Source organism: Bufo gargarizans, chromosome 7, assembly GCF_014858855.1.
Source record: "Bufo gargarizans isolate SCDJY-AF-19 chromosome 7, ASM1485885v1, whole genome shotgun sequence".
In the NCBI taxonomy this organism is placed as follows: Eukaryota; Metazoa; Chordata; class Amphibia; order Anura; family Bufonidae; genus Bufo; species Bufo gargarizans.
Genome location: NC_058086.1, coordinates 160,268,070 through 160,289,052, shown reverse-complemented (window position 1 = coordinate 160,289,052; position 20,983 = coordinate 160,268,070). Strand labels below are relative to the sequence as shown.

Genomic DNA, 20,983 nt, shown 5'->3' with positions numbered 1-20,983 from the left:
TGAGCAGCAGGACTTGTTTACAGTCTCCATTACCACAGACCAAGATCACCACAGTCTGTCCTATCCGTCCTCTCTGTACTTCATGTCTCCTCATGAACTAAATTCCCCAGAGATTTAGCTAAAGTTCTTATCATCTGTATTCAGGATCATAATCCCTGACAAGTAGAGAGGAGGAGGAGGATGAGGCAGCTCTTTACCTCAGTGTTGTAATGTAACTTGTCCTCAAGTGTAATCAGGACAAGTTTTGTGTGTACTAATCGGACAGTGGCCATTTTGTTTCCCCTGATGATTGCTCCCAAGACAAAACGAGTCATTATAAATAATGTAATGTATTTAAGGGCTCTTTCACACCTGCGTTCTTTTCTTCCGGCATAGACTTTCGTCGTCGGGGCTCTATGCCGGAAGAATCCTGATCAGTTTTATCCTAATGCATTCAGAATGGAGAGAAATCCGTTCAGGATGCATCAGGATGTCTTCAGTTCCGGACCGGAACGTTTTTTGGCCGGAGAAAATACCGCAGCATGCTGCGCTTTTTGCTCCGGCCAAAAATCCTGAAGACTTGCCGCAAGGCCGGATCCGGAATTAATGCCCATTGAAAGGCATTGATCCGGATCCGGCCTTAAGCTAAACGTCGTTTCGGCGCATTGCCGGATCCGACGTTTAGCTTTTTCTGAATAGTTACTATGGCTGCCGGGACGCTAAAGTCCTGGCAGCCATGGTAAAGTGTAGTGGGGAGCAGCATACTTACCGTCCGTGCGGCTCCCGGGGCGCTCCAGAGTGACGTCAGGGCACCCCAGGCGCATGGATGACGTGATCGCATGGCACGTCATCCATGCGCATGGGGCGCTCTGACGTCATTCTGGAGCTCCCCGGGAGCCGCACGGACTGTAAGTATACCGCTCCCCACTACTACTATGGTAACCAGGACTTTAATAGCGTCCTAGCTGCCATAGTAACACTGAAAGCATTTTGAAGACGGATCCGTCTTCAAATGCTTTCAGTTCACTTGCGTTTTTCCGGATCCGGCGTGTAATTCCGGCAAGTGGAGTACACGCCGGATCCGGACAACGCAAGTGTGAAAAAGGCCAAAGAATATATTTATAATAAAGTAATATTTAAGTATTCAGAGAACCCCTTTAAACTCACACTGTATATTCCTACCTGCTTCCCTATATACTTGCATAGCTTGATCAAGTGTTCACACTTTTTCAATGGGGAAAAAGCAGATGCCAGACACACTTGGCAGCTACCAGTCACTCACAGGTACAAAGGGCCTAATTCAGCACAAAATCAATCAAAACATCCTTCTTTCTCCCAGTATCTGCTATTTGGGGTATGGGAGACGAAACACCCCCATACACATCAGATAGTCGGCGCTCAAAATCAGAGCGTTCAGTTGATTTTCATCTAATAAGTAAAGACACTTTAAAGCTTTTAGTTCAGAGATTCTATTGAATATATTGTTGATGGTGTTAATAAACTTTTGTAAGGGGAGCTGATAACCACTATACATCTTTAAAAAAAAAGCTTGTTATTATGTTGTCAGTATAATCTGCATTTTATTTAAGTGGCTCCAATAAAAGCTTTATGTGGCCAAAGATTTGAAGACTGGAAAGAAAAATTTGAACCCATTGGACTGCTCTGTAAGGAGCTGACAGGGGACACAGAGGTGGAGGACTTATTTGAGATTCAGCATGCCCACATTATAATGACAACCCCAGTAAGTATACTTGACTTATAGCATTAGATGAATTAAGTATAAGAAAAAGTATACCCAACCCTAATCCCAATAGAAAATACCTGATTACCTGATAAGTGCAACAATATCACCTAAATACAAGAAACCCAGAGGTAGCAGGATTGTGTATTGCCAACTAACCCTGAGGAAGCCAAGGTAGTTGGCGATAGATGTGGGGTTCTTCCCCATCCCCCTCCTGCTATCTCTGGGTCTCCAATATTTACATGATATTGTTGCACTTATCTTGTATTTTTCTATTGGGACTTGGGTTGGATATACGGGACTTGGGTTGGATATACTTTTTCTGTGTATACAGCACAGGCTTCCTTGCACTTTTTCTTTTATATTGCATATATAAAAAGCAATATATTATATATATATATATATATATATATATATATATATATATATACTGTATATTAAGGGGTTACACTCTCAGGCAGGGCGGCGATGACAGATTCTCTTGCAGACCACAGGGTTAAAGTCCAAACGTTGCTTTATTTATAACACTCCGGCAATACAGGCACCCCATTTATAATTCACTGGGTAAGGTGAAGGTCCAGCACCACAAAAACATAAACCACACCAAAATAAAAACACGCCCCTCTGGGCTCTGGATAATACACTGAAGATCCTAGCTCACCTATTGAACACAGGTCACACAGAGAATTTGGCTTCTCTAGCCAGCGGGGCAGCCAGCTTCCCAGACTTTCTCCAGGCATTACTCTCCCCAGACTGATAGCCTGGACTGTGCTTTAATTCCCCTTTACGACCCCTCAGGCTAGGGGAAAACCTGTCCCAGAATGGGGTGGACTGGGGAGGTCCCTTTACCAATCCTACCTTCTCCAAGTCCAATAAAATCCAGCCCATAAACTTAACAAAACTGTCTCAGCAACCTACACATTGCTGAGACCATTTTAACCTTCTGGATTTTATTTAGCTCACCCAGTTGAGGAAGCTGGGTGGGATATACACCCCTTCCAGGACTTTACCATACACTTTTCTGTTCACCTTACCACAATAAATATATATATATATATATATATATATATACACATGGTGAAACTGTGGCAGCACTCCTGTTGAGAACTTGTGTAGAATGTAGGGTGCCCGCGATAGTCCCTCGACTCAGGACGGCAAACAGCAAAAAAAGGTTTGCAGCACTCCTTGAAAGATAAAATGTGCTCTTTTATTCACACATATCAAATGACAACGTTTCGGTTCTCTCACAGAACCTTTCTCAAGTCAGGTGGCCTGACTTGAGAAAGGTTCTGTGAGAGAACCGAAACGTTGTCATTTGATATGTGTGAATAAAAGAGCACATTTTATCTTTCAAGGAGTGTTGCGAACCTTTTTTTGCTATATATTTATATATATATATATATATATACACACACACACAATTGCAGATACAGCAGCAGCACAGTCAGATGGTGTGAACTGGGTGCAATTCCTCTAGGAAGGCAGCCTTCTCCTCCACTATAAATACGTCCAAAGAACGAGGCAGCACTCCAGAGTAGCATGAAAAGGTGAAGACCCCAAACTTTAATCCCCAAGCAATGTTTCGGCCTGCTCAATGAGGCCTTTATCAAGCAATACAACAGTGTTATCACAGGGTATATATACTCAAATACAAAAAGGTGCAATCAAATCACATGGTACAAATTAGGTGTCAATGAAAACACAGGATGCAAAGGGTGCTTGATCACGTGACATCAAATTCGATTACAATAAATATATTTATTCGCTCATTACAGAATTGCATAAAAAACATCAATTGTTGAATACAGTGTAAAAACATAAGTGCTATAAGTATACAATACTCCTCTCATATCCCAGTTATGGATTCAAAGGCCTGTATAATAGTGCAAATGTGCAAAAGTGCTCGGTTCTGGTAATAAAAGGGTTAAAAGACATCATCTGTAGCAAAAAGGATACAGCCGTATCCCATTATTATATTAAAATAGCATCGCTTACCATTGGTGGTTCAGTGTGACCGCGAGTATCTGGCGTCCCCGTCTGTACTGTGCGCATGCGCCGAGCCCGACAGTCAGTCCCGTCCTCCCCAGCTTGAGCTGCATAACCACGGTCACCCGCTCACATGATCTGCGGCGTAGTGACGTGGAACGCATCACTTGTATCACGGGGAGAGGAGGGAGCGGACCATGTGACTCAGCATCATCCAATCAGTTTTGGGGGGTGTCCAGTCGCCATAGCGACATAGAATGTATGTATACACTCCGAATAAGACATCAGTGGGAGCATCTAGATGATTGCATACACTGTGAACATAAATCCAATCATATCAGACATATAAGTGAACTTCAGGAAGCTATGGAGGCACGTCTTGTGTTGCTAGGGGCAACCATCTTGGTGTCCCTGCTTTACACATGAACCCAACTGTTGACCACCAGGCTACCAGTGGGCAATCAGAGGTTCAATGCCGTGTCCCCTATAGTCCCCACATTCAGATCAACCCTTACAGATGACAGAGGTGGGATTAACCCTTCCCTCTATACTACAGTGTGTAATGGTGTAACATAAGGGAGGAGCAATCAAGCTCCATCCACCATTGCTATATTTGTGACTGTCAAAGAATACATTATGATCAGCCCCGGCAGTTAATCGATCACCACCACTGTAGACATCAAACCGTCATCTGCACATCCAAAATTTTCATCATACGGAATAAAACACACTCCTAGATGTAACCACTGATATCCAGAGTGTCTTCATGTGATAAATAAGGCCATAATTCGCGGAGACAAGGAACCACTTCTGGCTTCGCTAGCTTGAAGAAGACAAAGGGCCTATAGTATACCCAAAAGTTCTATGAAAAAAAGAAGAAAGATAAAATTAGGTCAGTATATAAGAAAATTAACACTGTTGCATATTTCCAATACCAGGCTGGACAAATCAGATTCCCCACGTTCACGGAGTCGACTACACCTCCTAACTACACAAATCCCATCTAAATTCCGTATTCAGACCCTCCGGTTTAAGTGTGCGCAACTGATGAATCCATACTAGTTCGCGCTGTTTTAATATCAACTCTCTGTTCCCTCCTCTTTTAAGAGGGGGAATATGATCGATAATCCTAAATTTGAGATCCTTCTCCCTGTGCCCAACATCCGCAAAAATGCTTGGACACAGAGAGATCCTTCCTTTTCTGGCGTATCCTATACCTATTTTGGTTAAGCCTAGTCTTTAGATCCAAAGTGGTCTCTCCAACATAAAGGAGGCCACATGGACACAGCAACAAGTATATAACAAATGTACTATTACATGTTAAGTAGTGACGGATCTCGAACTGAGTCTTCAAGGTGGGATGTACAAATTTGTCTCCTTTCAGCATATAGCTGCAATTGACGCAGCTTAAACATGGGAAGCATCCATTTCTTTTAGGGCCTATATATGTCTGAATAAATGCTTTATCCCCAACCACATCCGCTCTGACCAATTTATCACGCAAGGTGGGGGATCTTCTATACGATTTAAGAGGAGGGGCAGCGAATTCCTTAACAAGGTTAAAGTTGCTTTTCAATATCGGCCAGTGTTTTTTAATTACCCCTGCTATTTGGTAACTATCCTCTGTGAACGTGAAAATCAACAGTACCCTATATGGGGTGTGTTTATTGGTTAGCTCAGAGAGAATAGACCCCAAAGTATCTAGATGTCTCTGGACCAATTTTTTGGGGTAACCTCTACGGGTGAACTTGTCAGACATCTCTGACAATCTAAAATCACAAGCTTCTGTATCCCTTACGATTCGCTGAACCCAAAGGAATTGACTGCGTGGTAGCGATTTGATCATAGAACACGGATGACAACTCTCATATCTTAATAATTTGTTGCAATCAGTGGGTTTATTAAAAAGATCAGTCATTAACTTGTTATCCTGAATCCTTACCATAGTGTTGAAAAATTTAACCTGTTCGGTGGAGTAGGTGAGGGTAAACTGAATCTCAGGGTCCACCCCATTAAGGAAATGGTGAAACTTAGCCAACTCATTCTCAGTGCCATTCCAAATGACAAACACATCATCTATGTATCTCCACCACCCCAGAACATGGCTGAAGTGGTGGGAGACATAGACATGCCCTGCCTCAAGGTCTGACATGAAGATGTTGGCGTAAGTCGGCGCCATATTAGAACCAATTGCGGCTCCTCGCAATTGCAGGTAGTAGCCATCTTGGAAGGCAAAATAATTGTATTTTAGAACTACACTGAGCAGATCAATGATGAACTCCTTACAAACAAAGAGGCCAAAGACTTCCACCTGCACATGGTAATAATAATATGAGGAAATTCACTGGCAACTCTAGAAATAAAACGACACTGTCCATGGCAACAGGATCTATACAAGAGGAACAGGAAGCAACTTTTTTAGGAGCAACTCTAGAACCAAAAGGACCAGACGTGGGGGACAGAGACAACACAGAAAAGGAACAACGATCAGCAAGAGGTCAGACCATGAGAAAGAGAAATCAATAGTGGTAAATATGTCTTCTCATATACTTACCCATGCACAGACTGAACTTTTATCTAAAGGTCTATCATAATGCCCCTAAGTTGGTATAGATTAGTTCCAACTTGAAGTTGATTTGCAACATTTTTTTCGAAATATTAAGCTTAAAGTTTGGTTTTCAGATACAAGTAAAATGTGATCAGTGGTGATAATATAGATCGCACCAATATAGGTGGATGTGAACTCTCTCTCCGTGGTGTTGGCTTACATGCGAGGAGCGACTTTACCCCACAATTAAGTTGTCAAGCCATTGATGCCTACATTAATGCAGTCAAAGCAGATATTGATGACTTGAAGCATGTACAGTCCTGATCAAAAGTTTAAGACCACTTGAAAAATGGCAAAAAAAAATCATATTTAGCATGGCTGGATCTTAACAAGATTCCAAGTAGAGCTTCAACATGCAACAAGAAGAAATGGGAGTGAGTACAAAAAAAAATTTGAGCATTCAATTTAATGAAAACAACAAATAAACTGTTCAGGCTGTTTTTCAGCTGATCAAAAGTTTAGGGACCACACCTCCAAAAAAAAACTAAACCCCCCCCAAAACAGAAATCCAACTTCCAAACATGAACTCAGTAATGAGTAGCTCCGCCGTTATTGTTTATCTCTTCAAAAATTCATTTCGGCATGCTTGATGCAAGCGTTTCCATGAGGTGAGTGGGAACATTTTTCCAAGTGGTGAAGACTGCTGCACGAAGGCCATCTACTGTTTGGAACTGTTGTCCATTTTTGTAAACTTCCCTTGCCATCCATCCCCAAAGGTTCTCAATTGGATTTAGATCAGAGGAACACGCAGGATGGGCCAAGAGTGATGTTATTCTCCTGGAAGAAGTCCCTCGTCCTGCGGGCATTGTGTACTGTAGCGTTGTCCTATTGAAAAACCCAGTTGTTACCACACAGACGAGGGCCCTCAGTCATGAGGAATGCTCTCTGCAACATCTGGACATAGCCAGTGGCCATTTGACGCCCCTGCACTTCCGGAAGCTCCTTTGATCCACTGAAGGAAAAAGCACCCCAGCACCAATAAGGGCCTTAATTTGGGTCGAGGATCGTCCAGTGTCTTGACGGACAGCCAATTGTATCCTACGGCTTAGTGCTGATGACATTTTTTGGGGTCTTCCACTTGACTTTTTTGTTCCATAACCTTCAGGATCATTTAAGAAATTCCAAATGACTGTCTTACTGCGTCCCACCTCAGCAGCGATGGCGCGCTGTGAGAGACCCTGCTTATGCAGTTCAACAACCCGACCACGTTTAAAAAGGGAGAGTTTTTTGCCTTTGCCATCACAACGTGTGTCTACCTGACAGAAAATGACAATGAATCCACATCTTTGCACAGATTTGGCCTTTTAATGGCATGTGGTCCTAAAATTTGGATCAGCTGAAAAACAACCTGATTCAGTTTAATCGTTATTTACAATTAATTGAATGCTCAAAAAATGTTTTGTCTCACTCCCATTTCTTCTTGTTGCATGTTGAAACTCTACTTGGAACCTTGTTAAGATCCAACAATGTAAAATATGATTTTTTGGTCTTAAACTTTTGATCAGGACTGTATTACAAGATAGTGGTTTAAAACACCCGAATATGACGAACGAAGAGGTACGGGCTATTGATGAGTTATGCAACAACGGTTCCCTCACTGTCAAACCAGCAGATAAGGGGGGAGCCGTTGTTGTTATGGATACAGAATGGTACATTTCGGAGATCCATAGACAACTAAGTGATGATAAGTGTATTGGCGTCTCAATCATGACCCCAAATTTGATGTGATTAGAGTCATCACTAACATTTTGGATACTGCTAGGTCTGGTGGCCTAATTGATAGATCCCTATACACGTATCTATTAGTGACACATCCCAAAACGCTGCTGATATATTTGTTACCTAAAATTCATAAGTGCCTTATAAACCCTCCGGGGAGACCCATAGTTTCGGGTAGGGATTCAGTTTTCTCTAAAATTGCCATCTTACGTCAATCCTACGTCAATTTGCCATTACTTCTAAGTTATATATACGAGATACAGGTGACTTCTTAGAAAATATTTCTCAGGTGTCAGTAACCCTAAACACCATACTGGCATCATTCCATGTGGTCAGCCTCTACACCTCTATCAATCACGATAGAGGAGTAGAGGCCGTTCGGAGATGCCTTTTTGATACACAGTATACAGATGAGTGTAAGGAGTTCATCATTGATCTGCTCGGTGTAGTTCTAAAATACAATTATTTTGCCTTCCAAGATGGCTACTACCTGCAATTGCGAGGAACCGCAATAGGTTCTAATATGGCGCCGACTTGCGCCAACATCTTCATGTCAGACCTTGAGGCAGGGCATGTCTATGTCTCCCACCACTTCAGCCATGTGCTGGGGTGGTGGAGATACATAGATGATGTGTTTGTCATTTGGAATGGCACTGAGGATAAGTTGGCTAAGTTTCACCATTTTCTTAATGGGGTGGACTCTGAGATTCAGTTTACCCTCACCTACTCCACCAAACAGGTTACATTTTTGGACACTATGGTAAGGATTCAGGATAACAAGTTAATGACTGATCTTTTTACTAAACCAACTGATTGCTACAAATTAAGATATGAGAGTTGTCGCCCGCGTTCTATGATCTAATCATTACCACGCAGTCAATTCCTTCGGGTTCAGCGGATCGTAAGGGATCCAGAAGCTTGTGATCTTAGATTGTCAGAGATCTCTGACAAGTTCACCCGTAGAGGTTACCCCAAAAAGTTGGTCCAGAGACATCTAGATACTTTGGGGTCTCTCTGAGCTAACCAATAAACACACCCCTGAAAGGGTACCATTAATTTCCACGTTCACAGAAGATAGTTACCAAATAGCAGGGGTAATTAAAAAACACTGGCCAATATTGAAAAGCAACTTTAACCTTGTTAAGGAATTCGCTGCCCCTCCTCTTACATCGTATAGAAGATCCCCCACTTAGCGTGATAAATTGGTCAGAGCGGATGTGGTTGGGGATAAAGCACTTATTCAGACATATATAGGCCCTAAAAGAAATGGATGCTTTCCATGTTTAAGCTGCGTCAATTGCAGCTATATGCTGAAAGGAGACAAATTTATACATCCCACCTTGAAGACTCAGTTCGAGATCCGTCACTACGTAACATGTAATAGTACATTTGTTATATACTTGTTGCTGTGTCCATGTGGCCTCCTTTATGTTGGAGAGACCACTTTGGATCTAAAGACTAGGCTTAACCAACATAGGATACGCCAGAAAAGGAAGGATCTCTCTGTGTCCAAGCATTTTTGCGGATGTTGGGCACAGGGAGAAGGATCTCAAATTTAGGATTATCGATCATATTCCCCCTCTTAAAAGAGGAGGGAACAGAGAGTTGATATTAAAACAGCGCGAACTAGTATGGATTCATCAGTTGCGCACACTTAAACCGGAGGGTCTGAATACGGAATTTAGATGGGATTTGTGTAGTCAGGAGGTGTAGTCGACTCCGTGAACGTGGGGAATCTGATTTGTCCAGCCTGGTATTGGAAATATGCAACAGTGTTAATTTTCTTATATACTGACCTAATTTTATCTTTCTTCTTTTTTTCATAGAACTTTTGGGTATACTAAAGCCCCCTTGTCTTCTTCAAGCTAGCGAAGCCAGAAGTGGTTCCTTGTCTCCGCGAATTATGGCCTTATTTATCACATGAAGACACTCTGGATATCAGTGGTTACATCTAGGAGTGTGTTTTATTCCGTATGATGAAAATTTTGGATGTGCAGATGACGGTTTGATGTCTACAGTGGTTAAAAGAGGAGGGAACAGAGAGTTGATAGCTGACTCCTATTTAACATGATTTTGAATGTCATTGCTTAATTCAGAACACAGCTACATCCCAGTTATAAGAGGGTGTGCACACTTATGCAACCACATTATTATTATTTTTTGTTTTCTTCCCTCCACCTAAAAGATTTCAGTTTGTTTTTAAATTTAGTTGTACAGTTTATAGGTCACATTAAAGGTGGAAAAAGTTCTGAAATGATTTTTATTTGTCTAATTTTTTTACAGCACAGAAACCTGACATTTTATATATATATATATATATATATATATATATAGATGAAATAACGAGGCAGCACTTCCAGCTTTTGGTGTACGGGTGAAGACCCCAAACTTTAATCCAAGCCTGGCTTGGATTAAAGTTTGGGGTCTTCACCCGTACACCAAAAGCTGGAAGTGCTGCCTCGTTATTATTTTATCTTTGTATATCGTGGAGGAGGGGCCTACCTCTGTGGGGATTTGCACCCAGTTCACCAACTCTGACTGTGCTGCTGCACTATCTGTGTTTTATATATATATATATATATATATATATATATATAATGTCAGGTTTCTGTGCTGTAAAAAAATTAGAAAAATAAAAATCATTTCAGAACTTTTTCCACCTTTAATGTGACCTATAAACTGTACAACTCAATTGAAAAACAAACTGAAATCTTTTAGGTGGAGGGAAGAAAACAAAAAATAATAATAATGTGGTTGCATAACTGGGATGTAGCTGTGTTCTGAATTAAGCAATGACATTCAAAATCATGTTAAATAGGAGTCAGCATACACCTGCCATCATTTAAAGCACCTCTGATTAACCCCATATCAAGTTCACCAGCTCTAGTTGGTCTTTCCTGAAATTTTCTTAGTCGCATCCCACAACAAAATCCATGGTCCACAGACATCTTCCAAAGCATCAGAGGGATCTCATTGTTAAAAGGTATCAGTCAGGACAAGGCATTAGATATACCATGGAACACAGTGAAGACATCATCAAGTGTGGAAAATATGGCACAACAGTGACATTACCAAGAACTGGACCTCCCTCCAAAATGGATGAAAAGATGAGAAGAAAACTCGTTTGGGAGGTTACCAAGAGGCCTACAGCAACATTAAAGGAGCTGCAGGAATATCTGGCAAGTACTGGCTGTGTGGTACATGTGACAACAATCTCCCGTATTCTTCATATGTCTGGGCTATGGGGTAGAGTGGCAAGACGAAAGCCTTTTCTTACGAAGAAAAACATCCAAGCCAAGCTACATTTTGCAAAAACACTTCTGAAGTCTCCCAAAAGCATGTGGGAAAAGGTGTTATGGTCTGATGAAACCAAGGTTGAACTTTTTGGTCATAATTCCAAAAGATATGTTTGGCTCAAAAACAACACTGCACATCACCAAAAGAACACTATACCCACAGTGAAGCATGGTGGTGGCAGCATCATGCCAATGGGCTGTTTTTCTTCAGCTGGAACAGAGGTCTTAGTTAAGCTAGAGGGAATAATGAACAGTTCCAAATACCAGTCAATATTGGCACAAAACCTTCAGGCTTCTGCTAGAAAGCTGAACATGAAGATGAACTTCATCTTTCAGCATGACAACGACCCAAAGCATACATCCAAATCAACAAAGGAATGGCTCCACCAGAAGAAGATTAAAGTTTTGGAATGGCACAGCCAGAGGCCAGACCTGAATCCGATTGAAAATCTGTGGGGTGATCTGAAGAGGGCTGTGCACAAGAGATGCAAAGTGTTTTTGCAAAGAAGAGTGGGCAAATCTGGCCAAGTCAAAATGTGCCATGCTGATAGACATACCCAAAAAGACTGAGTGCTGTAATAAAATCAAAAGGTGCTTCAACAAAGTATTATTTTAAGGGTGTGCACACTTATGCAACCATATTATTTTTATATTTTTTCTTCCCTCCACCTAAAAGATTTCAGTTTGTTTTTCAATTGAGTTGTACAGTTTATAGGTCACATTAAAGGTGGAAAAAGTTCTGAAATGATTTATCTTTGTCTCATTTTTTTTACATCACAGAAACCTGACATTTTAACAGGGGTGTGTAGACTTTTTACATCCACTGTATACATATATATATGTATATATATATATATATATATACAGTACAGACCAAAAGTTTGGACACACCTTCTCATTCAAAGAGTTTTCTTTATTTTCATGACTATGAAAATTGTACATTCACACTGAAGGCATCAAAACTATGAATTAACACATGTGGAATTATATACTTCAAAAAAGTATGAAACAACTGAAAATATGTCATATTCTAGGTTCTTCAAAGTAGCCACCTTTTTCTTTGATTACTGCTTTGCAAACTCTTGGCATTCTCTTGATTAGCTTCAAGAGGTAGTCACCTGAAATGGTCTTCCAATAGTCTTGAAGGAGTTCCCAGACATGCTTAGCACTTGTTGGCCCTTTTGCCTTTACTCTGCGGTCCAGCTCACCCCAAACCATCTCAATTGGGTTCAGGTCCGGTGACTGTGGAGGCCAGATCATCTGGCGCAGCACCCCATCACTCTCCTTCATGGTAAAATAGCCCTTACACAGCCTTGAGGTGTGTTTGGGGTCATTGTCCTGTTGAAAAATAAATGATGGTCCAACTAGACGCAAACCAGATGGAATAGCATGCCGCTGCAAGATGCTGTGGTAGCCATGCTGGTTCAGTATGCCTTCAATTGTTAAAAGGAAGAAAAGTGGCGCACTGGATTGGTGCTGACACGGGAGGTGCTCTCAGTAAAAAGGAAATCACCCTTCCTTTAGACAAATAAACAATAGTAAAAAGATACTGGGCACTCTCTGACTAATGGAACCTAATAGTTTAATTAAAATACAACATATACACTTCAATAAATTAAAATGAGCATAATAAAACATACAATTACAATAAAAATAGATTCCTCAACCTATTGGTACCAATTTGGGTCTATTTGATTAAGATGAAATAGCCTCTGGGTATTCAGGGTATGAAAAGTCCTTGAAAAAAATGTCCTTTGGGAAGAAAAACTTTATAAAAAGATCTCAGCAGAAACAAGTTGTTTCAATCGGATAGTGGTGCAGTGGTTATATAAAGCGGCGTCCCGCTATTACTCACTGTTTCGCTGCAGCACTGAGCTCCGCTGCTGTGTTAGTCCTTTGGTTTTCAGGGATTTCTCTGGCGGTCCGCGGTTCCCTGGCTGTCTTTCCGGCGCCGCTCCGTAGGTAAAAGAGCCGGCGCTTGGATAATTTTGCAGCCTCCTTTTCTCGCGCTGAGCACCGTGGTTGCTTGGTGCACACAGAGGTAACAAGAAGCAGCACACTATATGTGAAGGGTCTGCTCTCCTGAATGTAGATGCCCAACGGTATAGTTAGGTTTAGAGTAGGTCCTGCCTGACTGAGGCCGCCTTGACGCAGACCCGACGCGCACTCTCTGAGAACGGACTGCAAGAGCTGAACACGCTCATCTGTACAGCGAGCTCAGCGCGAGAAAAGGAGGCTGCAAAATTATCCAAGCGCCGGCTCTTTTACCTACGGAGCGGCGCCGGAAAGACAGCCAGGGAACCACGGACCGCCGGAGAAATCCCTGAAAACCAAAGGACTAACACAGCAGCGGAGCTCAGTGCTGCAGCGAAACAGCGAGTAATAGCGGGACGCCGCTTTATATAACCACTGCACCACTATCCGATTGAAACAACTTGTTTCTGTTGAGATCTTTTTATAAAGTTTTTCTTCCCAAAGGACATTTTTTTCAAGGACTTTTCATACCCTGAATACCCAGAGGCTATTTCATCTTAATCAAATAGACCCAAATTGGTACCAATAGGTTGAGGAATCTATTTTTATTGTAATTGTATGTATTATTATGCTCATTTTAATTTATTGAAGTGTATATGTTGTATTTTAATTAAACTATTAGGTTCCATTAGTCAGAGAGTACCCAGTATCTTTTTACTAATGCCTTCAATTGTGTTTGGCTACTTTGAAGAACCTAGAATATGACATATTTTCAGTTGTTTCACACTTTTTTGTTATGTATATAATTCCACATGTGTTAATTCATAGTTTTGATGCCTTCAGTGTGAATCTACAATTTTTATAGTCATGAAAATAAAGAAAACTCTTTGAATGAGAAGGTGTGTCCAAACTTTTGGTCTGTACTGTAAATATATATATATATATACAGTACAGACCAAAAGTTTGGACACACCTCATTCAAAGAGTTTTCTTTATTTTCATGACTATGAAAATTGTAGATTCACACTGAAGGCATCAAAACTATGAATTAACACATGTGGAATTATATACTTCAAAAAAGTATGAAACAACTGAAAATATGTCATATTCTAGGTTCTTCAAAGTAGCCACCTTTTGCTTTGATTACTGCTTTGCACACTCTTGGCATTCTCTTGATGAGCTTCAAGAGGTAGTCACCTGAAATGGTGTTCCAACAGTCTTGAAGGAGTTCCCAGAGATGCTTAGCACTTGTTGGCCCTTTTGCCTTTACTCTGCGGTCCAGCTCACCCCAAACCATCTCAATTGGGTTCAGGTCCGGTGACTGTGGAGGCCAAATCATCTGGCGCAGCACCCCATCACTCTCCTTCATGGTCAAATAGCCCTTACACAGCCTGGAGGTGTGTTTGGGGTCATTGTCCTGTTGAAAAATAAATGATGGTCCAACTAAACATAAACCGGATGGAATAGCATGCCGCTGCAAGATGCTGTGGTAGCCATGCTGGTTCAGTATGCCTTCAATTTTTAATAAATCCCCAACAGTGTCACCAGCAAAGCACCCCCACACCATCACACCTCCTCCTCCATGCTTCACGGTGGGAACCAGGCATGTAGAGTCCATCCGTTCACCTTTTCTGCGTCGCACAAAGACATGGTGGTTGGAACCAAAGATCTCAAATTTGGACTCATCAGACCAAAGCACAGATTTCCACTGGTCTAATGTCCATTCCTTGTGTTCTTTAGCCCAAACAAGTCTCTTCTGCTTGTTGCCTGTCCTTAGCAGTGGTTTCCTAGCAGATATTCTACCATGAAGGTCTGATTCACACAGTCTCCTCTTAACAGTTGTTCTAGAGATGTGTCTGCTGCTAGAACTCTGTGTGGCAATGACCTGGTCTCTAATCTGAGCTGCTGTTAACCTGCGATTTCTGAGGCTCGTGACTCGGATGAACTTATCCTCCGCAGCAGAGGTGACTCTTGGTCTTCCTTTCTTAGGGCGGTCCGCATGTGAGCCAGTTTCTTTGTAGCACTCGATGGTTTTTGTGACTGCACTTGGGGACACTTTCAAAGTTTTCCCATTTTTTCGGACTGAATTACCTTCATTTCTTAAAGTAATGATGGCCACTCGTTTTTCTTTACTTAGCTGCTATTTTCTTGCCATAATACAAATTCTAACAGTCTATTCAGTAGGACTATCAGCTGTGTATCCACCTGACTTCTACACAACGCAACTGATGGTCCCAACCCCATTTATAAGGCAAGAAATCCCACTTATTAAACCTGACAGGGCACACCTGTGAAGTGAAAACCATTTCAGGTGACTACCTCTTGAAGCTCATCAAGAGAATGCCAAGAGTGTGCAAAGTAGTAATCAAAGCAAAAGGTGGCTACTTTGAAGAACCTAGAATATGATATATTTTCAGTTGTTTCATACTTTTTTGATAAGTATATAATTCCACATGTGTTAATTCATAGTTTTGATGCCTTCAGTTTGAATCTACAATTTTCATAGTCATGAAAATAAAGAAAACTCTTTGAATGAGAAGGTGTGTCCAAACTTTTGGTCTGTACTGTATATATATATATATATATATATATATATACGTAAGGCGGTCGGGAACGGGTTAATCTGATAATTTTTTTAATCTAAATGATATATTTAATTTCTTAATATCCTTCAGGAGAAATGGGATAGTATGACCAGGAAATGGAGGGACAATACGCTAGTTCAACTTGTACGTCTCTTTCTTATCGACGAGGTAAATTATCTTTTATTCCAAAATTAGATAATATAAAAATAAATGTACATGGATATAACTAGCAGCAAAAAGGTAGCTGAAGGAGGCAAAATGTTTTTTTTTAATATATATATATATATTATAAAGGCAATTTCATGAATTCTCGTTCAATAACATTGCCTCACTATATTAAAATACCAGGTGAACTGAACCACAATGCAAATTCACTATGTAGAAGTGCTTACAGTTTCATCATAAAGAGCCTGTGACAACTTGTACCTTTTACTAGGCAAGCAAACATAAAGTACACAACAAAGCTTCATGAATAGACGTCTAAAAATGCATTTTGCTCTGTAAGAGAATAATTATTCTTTACATGTATAGTAGAGGTCCTTAATATCATTGCCTTTTTATAGGTGCATACAGTGAAAGATGAAATCCGAGGAGCTACTCTTGAAGTTGTCGTCAGCAGAATGAAAACAATGCAGGCCTCTCTTTCTCGTGCAGCAAAGAGTGCCGAAGAGTTTCCGAACATGCGCTTTGTTGCAGTTTCAGCAACAATTCCTAATGCCGATGATGTATGTCTTATTCATCATGAAATTATAACACTGAATATATTAGGCCAGATTTACTATCGTAATTGCACCTAGATGTTGTCTTAAAACACTCCAAAATTTGGCACATTTTTTGTTCATTTTCGTTTTAGAGAACTCAACTGTATCCAGCTTGCAAAGGGCATTGCTTCTGTCTCAGTGTAAGCCAGCCAATAGCTGGTATAAAGTTATACATCTACCAAATTTATCATCTAGTATGTGCTACTGTAATAAATTTGGAGCATCTTTAGACTGTCTAAAGTTAAAGATGTCTAGAGGATTAGTAAATCTGACCATTGAGTTCTATTATTATAATAATTTGCTGTAAGGTAGGGTCACACAGGAATGCTACAGCAAGCAATACTGATCAGAACAAAACTAGACAACACGTTTGGATTTTAGCACCCCTCGCTGTAATTTGTGCATTATGTTTTATGTATTAATTATGCATTTGTGAAACTAGCATGGTTATGAATTAGTTGTTTTTTTCAGATTACTGGATTTTTAAAACTGGGAGTAGTAATGTGGCTGAACTTTTTAAAAGAAAGTTTTTGCTGAAAGAAGAGGAGCTCTTTTCCATTATGTTATGTTGGACATAAAAATGTAGTACAGTATACCACTTGAATAATAAAACACAACCCTTAAATAGCTACAGGACTGCATTTGTGGACTGCAAAACTGATACTGTCGTGCACATGAGGCCTAAGTGTGTCCTTTATATTTTACATTCCTTTTGAATCCACTGCACCAAAAACTGTTAAGAAAACTGCCTGTGTAATTCCAGCTCAAGATTACCTTGTTGAATGGGGAGTGCTACATGTAGTCAGTATTAGTTACATAGTAGCATAGTTTATAAGGCTAAAAAAAGACACCTGTCCATCCAGTTCAGCCTGTTATCCTGCAAGTTGATCCAGAGGAAGGCAAAAAAAAAGCTGTGAGGTAGAAATCAATTTTCCTCACTTTAGTGGGAAAAAATTCCTTCCCGACTCTAATCAGGCAATCAGAATAACTCCCTGAATCAACAACCCATCTATAGTAGCTATAACCTGTAATATTATTACACTCCAGAAATACATCCAGGCCCCTCTTGAACTCTTTTAGTGACCACCATCACCACCTCCTCAGGCAGAGAGTTCCATAGTCTCACTGCTGTTACTGTAAAGAATCCTCTTCTATGTTTGTGTACAAACCTTCTTTTTTCCAGACGCAGAGGATGTCCCCTCATCACAGTCCTGGGGATAAACAGATGATGGGAGAGACCTCTGTACTAACACTATATATATATATATATATATATATATATATATATATATAGTTATTAGATCTCCCCTCAGTCGTCTTTTTTCTAAAGTGAATAATCCTAATTTTAATAATCTTTTAGGGTACTGTAGTCCACTCATTCCAGTTATTACTTTAGTTGCCTAGGATTTATGAAGTAACCACAGCACTCATTCGGATTGAATTTAGAGATAATTATTTATTTAATTGTCCATCCCAAAGAGATCTTTTTAGATAATAGGCCATTATCTAAAAAGATCTCTTTGGGATGGACAATTAAATAAATAATTATCTCTAAATTCAATCCGAATGAGTGCCGTGGTTACTTCATAAATCCTATTTGACTACTTCCACTGAGCACCAACAGTACAAAGGAGTGCCATCCACTATAATTATTACTTTAGTTGCCCTCCTCTGAACCCTCTCCAGCTCTGCTATGTCTGCCTTGTTCACAGGAGCCCAGAACTGTACGCGGTACTCCATTTGTGGTCTGACTAGTGATTTGTAAAGTGGTAGGACTATGTTCTTATCACGGGCATCTATACCCCTTTTGATGCAACCCATTATCTTATTGGTCTTGGCAGCAGCTGCCTGACACTGATTTCTACAGCTTAGTTTGTGGTTCACTAAAATTCCTAGGTCCTTTTCCATGTCAGTGTTACCCAGTGTTTTTCCATTTAGTATATACTGGTGACTTGCATTATTCATTCCCATGTGCATAACCTTACATTTGTTAGTGTTAAACCTCATCTGCCACTTATCTGCCCAAGCCTCTAATCTATCCAAATCCATCTGCAGCTGTATACTGTCCTCTTCTGTGTAAGAAGAAGTTGCTGGTTTGTGTGCGATTGCACACAGTAGGGTATTTGTTTGGCGCACAAAAGGACGACCTCAGACAGTAGACTTTGGTGAAATAGCTGTTTTTATTGTTCAAAACAGCTATTTCACCAAAGTCTACTGTCTGAGGTCGTCCTTTTGTGCGCCAAACAAATACCCTACTGTGTGCAATCGCACACAAACCAGCAACTTCTTCCTTCACAGTCCCTAGGAGTCCCTGGCAACTCCACCTAAGGGACCGAACGGGTATTGGCAGCACCGACCCTTCCAAAACAACCAACGCCCCCTTATTTCTCCACGTGTACCTACCTTCACGGACGTTGAGCTCCAACCAGCACAACACCAAAAGGTGAGCACACTTCGACCATTACGCAGAACAACACAACCGCTACCCACCACCCTATGAGCGCCTCTCCCCTCTCTTTTCTCTCTCGCCAAACTGCTCTTCTGTGTAAATTACTTTACACAGTTTAGTGCCATCTGCAAAAATTGATATTTTACTGTGCAAGCCTTCTACAAGATCATTAATAAATATATTGAAGAGAATAGGGCCCAATACTGACCCCTGTGGTACCCCACTAGTGACCGAATCTGAGTGTGTACCATTAATAACCACCCTCTGTTTTCTATCATTGAGTCAGTTACTTGCCACATATAGACATTTTCTCCCAGTCCGAGCATTCTCATTTTATATACTAATCTTTTATGTGGTACAGTGTCAAATGCTTTGGAGAAGTCCAGATATACGACATCCATTGATTTCCTGTGGTCAAATCTAGAACTTACCTCTCATAGAAACTGATTAAGTTAGTTTGACATGACCAATCCCTCATGAAGCCATGCTGATTTGGCGTTATTTGCTTATTTTGATTGAGGTACTCTAAGATAGCATCTTTTAGAAAACCTTTAAACAGTTTACCCACGACAGATGTTAAACTTACCGGCCTATAGTTTCCAGGCTCTGGTTTTGGACCGTTTTAAAATATTAGCACCACATTTGCTATGAGCCGATCCTGTGGAACACTCCCTTTCAGTAGAGTCCTTAAATATCAGAAATAAGGGTCTGGCTATGACATTACTAAATTCTCTTAGGATACAGGGGTGTATGCCATCTGGTCCTGGAGATGTGTCTATTTTAACCTTTTTAAGACGCTGCTGTACTTCTTCCTGGGTCAGACAGGGCACTTTTAATAGGGAATTTACTTTTACATTCTGCATTTCATCTGACAGTTTATTTTCTTCAGTAAATACAGTAGAGCAAAACAAATATTTAAATGCTTTGCCTTTTCCTCTTTACTCTCTGCAACTCCCCCCTCATTAATCTGTAAAGGGCCGACACCTTCAGATTTATACTTTTTGCCATTTATATAATTGAAGAACATTTTAGGTTTAGTTTTACTCTCTTTGGCAATTAATCTCTCGGTCTCTAGTTTGGCTGCTTTTATTTGTTTTTCATGTATTCAATTTTTTTTCTTATAGTTTTTCAGTGCTTCCTCACTACCCTCCTATTTTAGTGATTTAACCCCTTAAGGACTCAGCCCTATTTCACCTTAAGGACTTGGCCATTTTTTGCAAATCTGACCAGTGTCACTTTAAGTGCTGATAACTTTAAAACGCTTTGACTTATCCAGGCCATTCTGAGATTGTTTTTTCGTCACATATTGTACTTCATGACACTGGTAAAATGAAGTAAAAAAAAATCATTTTTATTTATAAAAATACCAAATTTACCAAAAATTCATAAAAAATTCAAAATTTCCAAGTTAAAATTTCTCTACTTTTATAATACATAGTAATACCTCCAAAAATATTTATTACTTTACATTCCCCATATGTCTACTTCATGTTTGGATCAATTTAGTAATGATATTTTATTTTTCGGGGGATGTTACAAGGCTTAGAAGTTTAGAAGAAAATCTTGAAATTTTTCTAAAATTTTCAAAAACCCACTTTTTGGGGATCAGTTCAGGTCTGAAGTCACTTTGTGAGGCTTACATAATAGAAACCACCCAAAATGGACCCCATTCTAGAAACTACACCCCTCAAGGTATTCAAAACTGATATTTACAAACTTTGTTAACCCTTTAGGTGTTGCACAAGAGTTATTGGCAAATGGAGATGAAATTTGAGAATGTAAATTTTTGGGCAAATTTTCAATTTTAATAAATTTTTTCCAGTAACAAAGCAAGGGTTAACAGCCAAACAAAATGCTATATTTATTGCCCCGATTCTGTAGTTTG

General features: G+C 40.3%; 1 protein-coding gene across 1 annotated transcript in view; it reads left to right on the top strand.

The window, feature by feature from the left end:
• HFM1 (helicase for meiosis 1) overlaps nucleotides 1-20,983 on the top strand; it is a 152,117-nt gene that overhangs the window by 19,930 nt on the left and 111,204 nt on the right. The window contains exons 5-7 of the mRNA XM_044302435.1: nucleotides 1,569-1,720; nucleotides 15,979-16,056; nucleotides 16,452-16,613. Of these exons, the coding sequence (XP_044158370.1) occupies nucleotides 1,569-1,720; nucleotides 15,979-16,056; nucleotides 16,452-16,613 (392 nt within the window). The remainder of the gene's footprint in view (nucleotides 1-1,568; nucleotides 1,721-15,978; nucleotides 16,057-16,451; nucleotides 16,614-20,983) is intronic.